At 55.8% G+C, this 9531-nt stretch overlaps 2 protein-coding genes across 2 annotated transcripts; one reads left to right on the top strand and one right to left on the bottom strand.

The window, feature by feature from the left end:
• On the top strand, positions 1-8045 carry Ppp2r5b (protein phosphatase 2 regulatory subunit B'beta). Its single transcript, XM_021197521.2, has 14 exons — positions 1-344; positions 740-1206; positions 1883-2079; positions 2974-3075; positions 3220-3312; positions 3440-3570; positions 4680-4739; positions 4840-4948; positions 5255-5308; positions 5374-5424; positions 5534-5653; positions 6477-6604; positions 6801-6902; positions 7279-8045. Exons 2-14 carry the CDS (start codon positions 1008-1010, stop codon positions 7424-7426), a joined length of 1494 nt encoding a protein of 497 aa, XP_021053180.1. The 5' UTR covers positions 1-344; positions 740-1007; the 3' UTR covers positions 7427-8045.
• Gpha2 (glycoprotein hormone subunit alpha 2) lies at positions 8042-8782 on the bottom strand. The gene is made up of 3 exons (XM_021198615.1): positions 8679-8782; positions 8411-8595; positions 8042-8324 (listed from the first exon to the last, which is right to left on the bottom strand). Exons 1-3 carry the CDS (start codon positions 8776-8778, stop codon positions 8223-8225), a joined length of 387 nt encoding a protein of 128 aa, XP_021054274.1. The 5' UTR covers positions 8779-8782; the 3' UTR covers positions 8042-8222.
• Between the last annotated feature and the right edge of the window lie 749 nt (positions 8783-9531).

Genomic DNA, 9531 nt, shown 5'->3' with positions numbered 1-9531 from the left:
GGGAGGTGACTTGATGTCATCCTGAGCAGCTGGGCGGCGGGTGCCGGTGCGCAGCGAGCCGGGGCTCCCGCTGCGCTGCACCGCGCTGATCTGAGTCCCGAGATATCTGCCGAGGGTCGCGTGCTGCCGGGGCCCAGCCCAGAGCCCACCGAGTGCCCGACCCCTTTTGGGGCTGAGCTGGGGGCATGCTCCAGCACCCCCAGAGTCTGGGAGAGAACCCAGGAGCGCCGCCGCCCAGCCCCAGCGCCCCGAGCGGCGGAACCACCACTAAGGACCCTTGAACCGTCGTCCCCTCCACCGAGGCAACCTCCAGGGTCGGCGTCCAAAGTCTGGATTTCTGAGAAGTGAGTGTGTACCCCAATATCACATTGAGGTTTGGAGACCAGGAAGGAGCGGGATATGGGGAGGGATGCTAGGGTCTGAAGGGGGTGCACGAGAACAGGACCCTCATTTTTTTGGGTGAGTGCATTAGTGGAGCTGGAGAGTCACACTGCTGTACGGAGCTGAGGATGCTAACAGAGTCCCCATCCTGAGTAGTAGCCATAGGCCGTATTTGGGGAGGGGCTACTTTAGAGCTTGGGCCTGGAAGAAGGGAGGAACATGATTGCACCCTTGTTTTGGGGTCTAGCAAGGGAAGGAGGGAAAAGAGGTAAGGGAGTAACTGCACCACGCGGGCTGTCTTTGGAAAGAACGGATCTGCTGTGTCTCTCCTGCTGACCTTTCTAACCTGACTTCTCAGAAGAGCCAGCGTGGGAACCCTGACTGGAACTCTTCTGGACCCCCAGGAAAGACCTGAGCCATTGCCTTTCTACCTTACCTGCCCCCCCAGGACTGGGCAGTTGCCAGAGGCCCTGGGGGGGGGTCAGGACTGTGGTCGTGCCTCCCCTGCCCCCCCCAACACGCTGGACAGGATGGGTCCCAGTTAGTGTGTGTGGCCTCATTCAGCTTACTCCAGACCCACAAGGAGCCCCCTGGGCTCTGAAAGATTGACGTGTTGTCCACTGGCCATGGAGACGAAGCTGCCCCCTGCGAGCACCCCCACAAGCCCCTCCTCCCCAGGGCTGTCTCCAGTGCCACCACCAGACAAGGTGGATGGCTTCTCCCGCAGGTCCCTGCGCAGGGCCCGTCCCCGTCGCTCACACAGCTCTTCTCAGTTCCGCTATCAGAGCAACCAGCAAGAGCTCACTCCACTGCCCCTGCTCAAAGGTGAGCTGTTGTTGGTTGCCAGGATACCTGAGCCCAGAAGGAAGCAAGGTGGGGGAGGACCAAGAGAGAAGCCACTGTCTGGTAGAGTTTGGATACTCTTTTAGGCTAGGAACTCCACTGGAACTGACCCCCAATCTCCAGGCCTCTGCTGACGCATGGCCTGACTGGCCTGTCATCTCTGGAGGTGGGGCATCTGGAAGTGGTGCCAGGGGCAGGCAAGGGCCAAGGGTGGGGCACACGGCCTAGGTTTCAGGAGGCTACTATCAGCCCGGCCAGCTGCCTAGGTCCTGGGGTAGGCGCTTGGCATGATTCCCTGTGATCACTAAATCCCCCCCCTTCCTGGCCCGCTTTCTACTTTTGGCTCCATGTGTTGAGGGAGGTAAGTGGCTGGGGGGGGGGGAGTGTGCGGGGCGGAAGGAATGCTTGCATATCCAGGGTTGTGATCTTGCTTTAAAATCATGAGGTCTCTGATCCTGGATTAGAAGAGAGGACCACTTTCTCCCCTCAGCCTCCCGGGAGTGAAGGATGGGACTAGAATCATTTGCTAGCTGTACCAGAGTACCTTGTATGGGGGCAGCTGAAGCTTCCTGGAAAGTCAGCCTGAGGGATGAGGAGATCCATCCCGTCCAGGGCCTTGGCAGCTCGATCCAGGAGGTCTCCCTGTCCCTCCCCCCAGATGTGCCGGCCTCTGAGTTGCATGAGTTGCTGAGCCGGAAACTGGCCCAATGTGGGGTGATGTTTGACTTCTTGGACTGTGTGGCTGACCTCAAGGGGAAGGAGGTGAAGCGTGCAGCCCTCAATGAACTGGTGGAATGTGTGGGGAGCACCCGGGGGGTGCTCATCGAGCCTGTCTACCCAGACATCATCCGCATGGTAAGCACTGTGCCTAGCCTTGGGGGACAAGCATCCTCTCAGGCTACCTCTGGGACCCGTGTGGGAAGAATCAGGGCATACGCTTCAGCTTGGTTGCAGGGGCCATGCTTCCATTTCCACTGGGTCTCAATGCTGCCCTACACCCTCTCAGGATTTCCTCTCCCTGTTGTCCCTATAATTGAGTGAGCTGGGCCTAGGGTACCTGTCCTCCAGGCCACTTGTCTTCCATGGTCTGTCTCAAGCATGGGCTATTCTATGAAACCCTCTCGCCCAGTCCGGCCAGAAACGCTTGGGCTCTGAATGCCTGGGCTGTTCACTGCTTTCAACCTTACCATCACTGCTGACCCACATCCACGCACGGATGTGTCAAGCCACCCTTGGGTCTCCAGCCCTTGGTGTAGGGCTTGCATGAACTTGGTGTTCAGATGAGGATTGTCCAGAGGAACAAGTTGCTTGCTGGGGAGTAGGTCAGTCCAGAATTGGATGAGGGCTGGTGGTAAAACTCAGTGCAGGGCCTCAGGTTCAAGCTCCACGTGCTCATTGTACTTAGTGCTTGGCCATGCTAGGCAGTGGTGATGCACGCCTTTAATTCCAGTACTTGGGAGGTGGAGGCAGGTGGATATCTGAATTTGAGGCCAGCCTGGTCTACAGAGAGAGAGTTCCAGGATAGCCAGAGCTCTGTTACACAGATAAAACCCTGTCTCAACAAACAAAAAACAAACAAAATTAGTGCTTAGCCTGATGTCGCGTGCCTGCAACCCTAGTTACAGTAGAAGGCAGAGGCAAGAAGGCCACAAACTCATTACCTGTCTGGGATATAGAGAACTTTGAGAGTTCCAAGAACTTCTCCTTCTATGGTCTCATCCTTAAAAAACCCTCCCTTTCCCCTACTAGATATCAGTAAATATCTTCCGGACTCTGCCACCCAGCGAGAACCCTGAATTTGACCCTGAAGAAGATGAGCCCAACCTTGAGCCCTCGTGGCCACATCTGCAGGTGTGAAGGGCTGGGGAACAGGGTCTGCGTCAAAGTAGAGTGGAGCGCTGGGGGAGAACCTGACAGTTGGCCGAGAGCTGCAGGGTAGGGGAAGTGGGACAGGCCGTAGTCAAACTCACTGTTTGCTCTGTCTCCCACCCCCAGCTGGTATATGAGTTTTTCCTGCGTTTCTTGGAGAGTCCAGATTTCCAGCCCTCTGTGGCCAAGAGATACGTGGATCAAAAGTTTGTCCTAATGGTGACTTGGGGAGCCCAGGCTGGGTGGTACCATACAGCAGGCACAAGCCATCTGAGGGACGTGGGATAGGATGCGGAGAAATGGGTTGACATCTGGCTTTATCTTACCCTGACCCTCGGTCCTGCAGCTCCTGGAGCTATTTGACAGCGAGGACCCCCGGGAACGTGAGTACCTCAAGACCATCTTGCATCGGGTGTACGGCAAGTTCCTGGGTCTCCGGGCCTACATCCGCAAACAGTGCAACCACATCTTCCTCCGGTGCGTTGCTCTGCTTGCCCCGAAGAGATCTGGGAGGGAGGCAGGGAAGAAGGGACCTGCTGAGCTTCCCAGGCTGTCGGTTTATCAAGTCCTGGGTGTGCAGTGTAGTATTGATTATATGAAGCCTGTGAAATCAGAGAATAAGTATTCATTCCCATTTACAGAGGAGAAAATAAAAGCCAAATGAGAATACTGTAGGAAGATAGAGGCCAGTTAAGCAGTTTAGAAGGACCAGGGTAGCCCAGAGGGATGTAGGGATGTAGGGATGTAGGGTCTTACCAGCCTGGCTATAATGATCCAGAGAAATTCTTTCTACAAACATGTTCTGAACACCACATCCACTGGACACAGGGAATCCCTGTGACCTAGTAGTTGAGACCATGGCTGTATATTGGAGTTTGGTTCCAGGATTTGGGTGAACTTGGGCAAGTCCTTGAAGTTCTCCTCTTGCTTCATCCTTTGAAGTGGGCACATGGCCTGTGCTAATGTGGGGCCATTCTCCAGATGAAGCCAGATGGGCCTCCAAGGCACCTGGCGTAGCTCCTGGCCTGAGATGGGGCCTCTGAAACATTAGCTGTTGTTCCTAGTGATAAAATAGAAGAACCCTGACCCATGTTCTTCAGAAGCTCAGAGTCCATTAGCTTCCCCGCTTATTAACTTTGAGGTGAGTAGCCTTTAGCTACAGAGTCTCAACTTCATCTCTGTAATGGCTTTCGTAGGCCCTACCTCCTGGGGGGATCTTGAAAATTACAGTGCAGGGTAGAGGTGTTTGCCTTTGATTTGGTTGACTGCATGACAGTTGAAAGACCTAGGCTGGGTGCCTGCTGACTGGCTGGACATCAGGTAAGGAGTGCTAGGGACCTGAAGAAGTAAGCTGGGGCTCTCTTGGGGAAGAGATGCTGAGCTGGGACTGACAGTGGCTGAGAAAGATATTTTGCAGGTGGGCGTGGACTCAATAGGGGCTGGTTTGGGGCACCAGGAAGGGAGCACTCCTGTAGGGACAGTTGGACAGCTGTGTGGGGTGAGTCAGGGTTGCTGGCAGGAAGGGTGATGGAGAGCTGGACTTGTCCCAAAGCTCCCACCCTCCAGAGTCATCTCTTCTCCTGCAGGTTCATCTACGAGCTGGAGCACTTCAATGGTGTGGCTGAGCTCTTAGAGATCTTAGGAAGGTAATTCTCCCTGGGCTTTGGCTGGAGCTGGGGTTTCTGGTAGAAGGGACTGGGGACCTGCTTGGCTGAGCCCTGCTCCTCTTTTCTGTCCACTCCAAAGCATCATCAATGGCTTTGCGCTGCCCCTGAAGACTGAGCACAAGCAGTTCCTGGTTCGAGTCCTGATCCCCTTGCACTCTGTCAAGTCACTGTCTGTTTTTCACGCTCAGGTGAGCCCAGGCCTGTCCTTGCAGCAGCGACAGCATTTGCAGACCCTCAGGGCTGACTGCAGGGCCAGAGAGTCAACTTGACACTTACTGGATCCTGTTTTCACCCCTGAGAGCTGATCTCACACACTGGCCCTGCACCTCTCTGGCACTCAGAGTGGGGTGCCTTGTAGGTCCAGGGCATCAGTGAGTGCTCAGTGAGCAGGAGTGTGAGCAGATGTCTGGCCCTGGCACGATGGCCTAGGCAGCTAGTTCTTGGCTCCTGGCCCCTCCTGACCTTGGCTACTTCTTTCCACCCTGGCCCTGCAGCTGGCGTACTGTGTGGTGCAGTTCCTGGAGAAGGATGCAACCTTGACAGAGCATGTGAGTACCTTGGAGGGACGGTGGGCCCCTCACTCTTCGGGTCTGACTCCTTCTCCCTCCTATAGGTTATCCGGGGGCTCCTCAAATACTGGCCTAAAACCTGCACCCAGAAGGAGGTATGAAGGGCTCTCACAACCCCGACAGTAGTGGGGAGGGCTCCGCTTCCAGAAGGCGAGCAGGTGTGTACTTTAGGGGATGTGAGCTGCTGCCCTGCCCTCTCCCCAGGTGATGTTCCTGGGGGAGATGGAAGAGATTCTTGATGTCATCGAGCCCTCCCAGTTTGTGAAGATCCAGGAGCCCCTCTTCAAGCAGGTGGCTCGCTGTGTCTCCAGCCCCCATTTCCAGGTATGTGACAAAGGGAGGAGGTGGGATCAGGGCAGGGGCACAGCTTGGCAAGGATCCTCAGTTGCCCTAACTGAGTCCCTTCTCTCAGCTTCTCTTCCAGCCCTAGGCCTGAAAACAAGGAGATGATGGATGACCTTGGGGTTATGAGCCCTAGGGCTAAACCTCAGATATATATCCCACTGACTGCGAGCCTTGGGAATCACTTGTCTAAGTCTAAGTGGGTTTCCATGACTATAAAATGGGCCAACAATAGACCCTTCATATTGACAGGAACAAGAGCTCATAGTTGTAAACACACCAGGGAAACTGACCCAAAGCGGGCTGCAGAATTGTCGGCCCCTCTCCTTTCTTGGTAACTCCAGACTTCACCGGTCCCTACTTTCTGGCCAGAAGGTTCAGTTCCCCATGCTGTTCTATGCTCACTCCCATCCCTAGGAGCCATAACCTGCTGGAAGTTTGTTCTTGAGATGGTTCTGGGATTTCACTTTTAAAACACCTTGAAGTTCAGGAACTTCTTTCATTCTGACAACAGCTGGTGGAGACGGGTGTTCTTACCCCACTCCCACAGCAGACAGCCGAGGAGGCCAAGAAGCTGAATGCATGACCGCACACGTGCAGTGGGCTCTGGAGGAGTCAGGACTACCTGTGTTGACTGGAAAGCCAGGGCCTTTTCTCTCCCCCATTTGTTTTCTCCTGTGGGTCAGATAAGCCCTCAGGATGGGATGTGGAGGGTTAGGATCTAGGTTTGAGGGTAAGGAGAAAAGACAGACTTTGCATACCCGAAAGTCACTACCAGGCCCTCTTTCCTGCCTCACCTGCTCAGGTTGCAGAGCGGGCTCTGTATTTCTGGAACAATGAGTACATCCTGAGCCTCATTGAGGACAACTGCCACACTGTGCTGCCTGCGGTATTTGGGACCCTCTACCAAGTGTCCAAGGAGCACTGGAATCAGTGAGTGCCCGAGATTCCCTCCCCTTTGGAGACAACACCACAGCTAGTGCAGCCCCTGGGGCTCTCCTAGCTGTGAGCAAATGTTGGGATGTCAGAGGGAGGTGAAAGCAGGGACAGGAATGGGCAGTGCTCCGGGACCAGGCGCAAGCACAATGGTGTCTCATGAATCTCCTCACACCTCTCTTTGCTATGTCAGAACCATCGTGTCCCTGATCTACAACGTGCTCAAGACTTTCATGGAGATGAATGGAAAGCTGTTTGACGAGCTCACAGCCTCCTACAAGCTGGACAAACAGCAGTGAGTACTAGGTGGGGAGCTCACCACTGGGGAGGACAGAGACGAGGGGATCAGGTGCTCAGGCTGCAGGGAGAATGGAGAGGACCCATCCAGGTGTGCTTGGGCCCATCCTGTGTCTGTCCTGTGTGAGTGTGGCTGCCCATGGCACCCCAGCCACTCCTTTCAGCACCCATGCCCTCTGGCTGCCGACTCCCCTGTACCGATGCCTCAGTCAGGACAGCTCAAGGCCCAGCTCTTCCTCTCCTCTCTCTCCTCACATCTTCTCCAAGCTGAGGGTTCCCAGGGAGCCCTAGTCACTTTACAGTGGGGTGACAGTAAAGGAGGTTAGACAGCTGGCAGCCAGAGGAGGGAGAGCTGCCTCACCCTCTCTCCCCAGGGAGCAGCAGAAGGCCCAGGAGCGGCAGGAGCTATGGCGAGGCTTGGAGGAACTGCGGCTACGCCGGCTACAGGGAACCCAAGGGGCCAAGGAAGCCCCTGTCCCACGGCCTACGCCCCAGGTGGCTGCCAGTGGGGGCCAGAGCTAGATACATCTAGAACAGGAGAAGCTAAACCCAGAGCTATCAGCCCCTCCATCCCTCTGCCCAGGGGCCCAGTGAGGCCCACGCCTCCCCGTGGCCTTGCCGGAGTGGCTCTAAGACTCCCTACCAGCCCCGTGGGAACAGCTTTCATGGAGGGGAGACAAGAAGGCGAGGTGGTAGTCTTGGCAGCAGTACTCGCAGGCCTTTGTGGCAAGATTCTGGCCAGACTAGACCAGGGCAAGTATGTGACTGGGAAGCTGCCATCAGGGATCCTCCCCTGCCCTACACAGCCAGGCTCCAGGCGGCAGTTGGGCCTCTACCCCTGCTCCCGGCCTGGGGCATAGACACTCAGCTCCTGGCCAGGGCCGTCCTCATCCCCACCATGGGGGCACAGTCTATTTATTCTGGCCAGCTCACCCTCAACAAGACATTGTCCAGGGACAGCCTCCTTTCCTCTCCGTTGCCCTGAACTTCCTTATCCCCTTTTTATTTATTGGGCAGGGGGAGGGGTGAGGGCACAGGCAAGAAGATTCACATTGTCCTGGGGTGAGGGGGGGGTCACAGTAATCATGGTCTGCCCCCTTCACCTGGCTAGGGGGCAGACTTAATAAAGAGCGAAACTCAAGCATTGCTTGCTTTATTGAGCACAGGAGCGAAGGAGAATGTAGCAATGAGGCTGCTGGGAGGGCAGGGTCAAAGTAGGCGAAACCCCATCTTCACAGACGCTAAAGAGGGTCAGAGCCCCGAGTTTGAGAGACCCATGACATGTTGGTCCAGGACTGGAGCCTGAGCCCTTCAGGGACTAGTAGCGGGAGAGACGGCACATATCACACTGGCAGGCCCTGGCAGTAAAGATCTCAAGCTCCCCACGCTGGTTCCCCACACACTGCAGCCACACCCTCACCTGTTGGAGGAGGACCCAACTTTGTTCCCATTCCTTCCCACCCTAGGGCCCCACCCTCACGCCCCCGTCAGGTTCGGGCCCCTTACCTTTTTGAGGCTGCTGATGGTGCAGCACTGGGAGGCAGAGGTGATGTTGTGCCGACAGCCGCTGGCCACCAGCACAGAGTACCGGGAAGGGAAAGCACTAGACTCACAGTGTCCGACACATGCCTGTGCCACGTGGGAGCCCTGGCAGGTGCCGCGGCGACCACTTCGCACCGTCACATTGAAGGCTGGAAGCAGACAAGGGAGCAGTGGGTGAAGGCCATGCTGGCCGGGTTACTCGTTCATCCACTCTCCAAGCAGAGTTACTCACGGTGCAAGTGGCAGCCTGGGATGGATGCCTCTGGACCATGCCCTTCAGTGACTGCCAGGCCCAGCAGGCAGAGGAGCAAGACTTGTTGTGCCATGGGCATCTGCAAAGGACTGGGTGGGAAGGGAAGTCTTTGAAACTGTGCCTCTCCACCATCAAGCCAGGCTTCTGGGTCCCCTTATTGGTGAGGTGTGCCTGGGTGGTGGTCTTTATCATCTCTGCCTTTGGTGGGAGTGGGGGGGGGTTGCTTCCCTGCCTCAGCTACTCTGGAAGGGTATGAATAGCCACTTATATGTCATCCTTCTATGCAGACTCTCCCCTGGAATGTCCCTCACCATCTGGGGTACATAACAATTCCCCCATCCATGTGCCACTTTGGCTACAAGGCCCTGCCTCACCATCCCTCCCTGGCTCCAGCTGCTCAGCTTCAGCATCTTACCAGTACAGAAGCAACTGAAGACTCCTGGTGCCTCCTGCTGGTCTCCAAACTGGCGCTGGCTCTCCAGGCTTTTATTTGCTGGTGTTTTAGAGTCCCGCCCTCCCAGATATCAGCTTTCAGGCCCTTCCTAGCCTGAAGCCTCTGCACAGACCCACCTGGAGATCAGGATCTGAGGTTTCTTCAGAATGAGTCTTCACTGACATTTCCTGCCGCCTGTGTCTAGTGCCTAATACTAGAGGGAGTGAGGCAGGTCCAGGAAGACCTGTGGGCAGCTGGGTTTTCTTCACCCTCTGTGAGCCTAGGCAGGACTCTTACCTGATCAGAAAAGCTACTCCCCTCAGCCCTGTTGCCGATCTGTCTTTTAGTGATTACAAAGGAATGGGGCTGAAAATCAATTTTTTTTTTTTCGAGACAGGG

Source organism: Mus pahari, chromosome 1 (assembly GCF_900095145.1).
Source record: "Mus pahari chromosome 1, PAHARI_EIJ_v1.1, whole genome shotgun sequence".
NCBI lineage: Eukaryota > Metazoa > Chordata > Mammalia > Rodentia > Muridae > Mus > Mus pahari.
The sequence above is the reverse complement of the archived record's forward strand: the minus strand, read 5'-3'. Positions and strand labels throughout refer to the sequence as shown.

Coding starts and splice junctions, on each gene's coding strand:
- Ppp2r5b (XM_021197521.2), top strand. CDS start 1,008: ATGGAGACGAAGCTGCCCCCTGCGAGCACCCCCACAAGCCCCTCCTCC. Junction 5,654..6,476: donor TCTCCAGCCCCCATTTCCAG/GTATGTGACAAA, acceptor TCACCTGCTCAG/GTTGCAGAGCGGGCTCTGTA. Junction 6,605..6,800: donor TCCAAGGAGCACTGGAATCA/GTGAGTGCCCGA, acceptor TTGCTATGTCAG/AACCATCGTGTCCCTGATCT.
- Gpha2 (XM_021198615.1), bottom strand. CDS start 8,778: ATGCCCATGGCACAACAAGTCTTGCTCCTCTGCCTGCTGGGCCTGGCA. Junction 8,596..8,678: donor CCCAGGCTGCCACTTGCACC/GTGAGTAACTCT, acceptor GTCTGCTTCCAG/CCTTCAATGTGACGGTGCGA. Junction 8,325..8,410: donor CCATCAGCAGCCTCAAAAAG/GTAAGGGGCCCG, acceptor CTCCTCCAACAG/GTGAGGGTGTGGCTGCAGTG.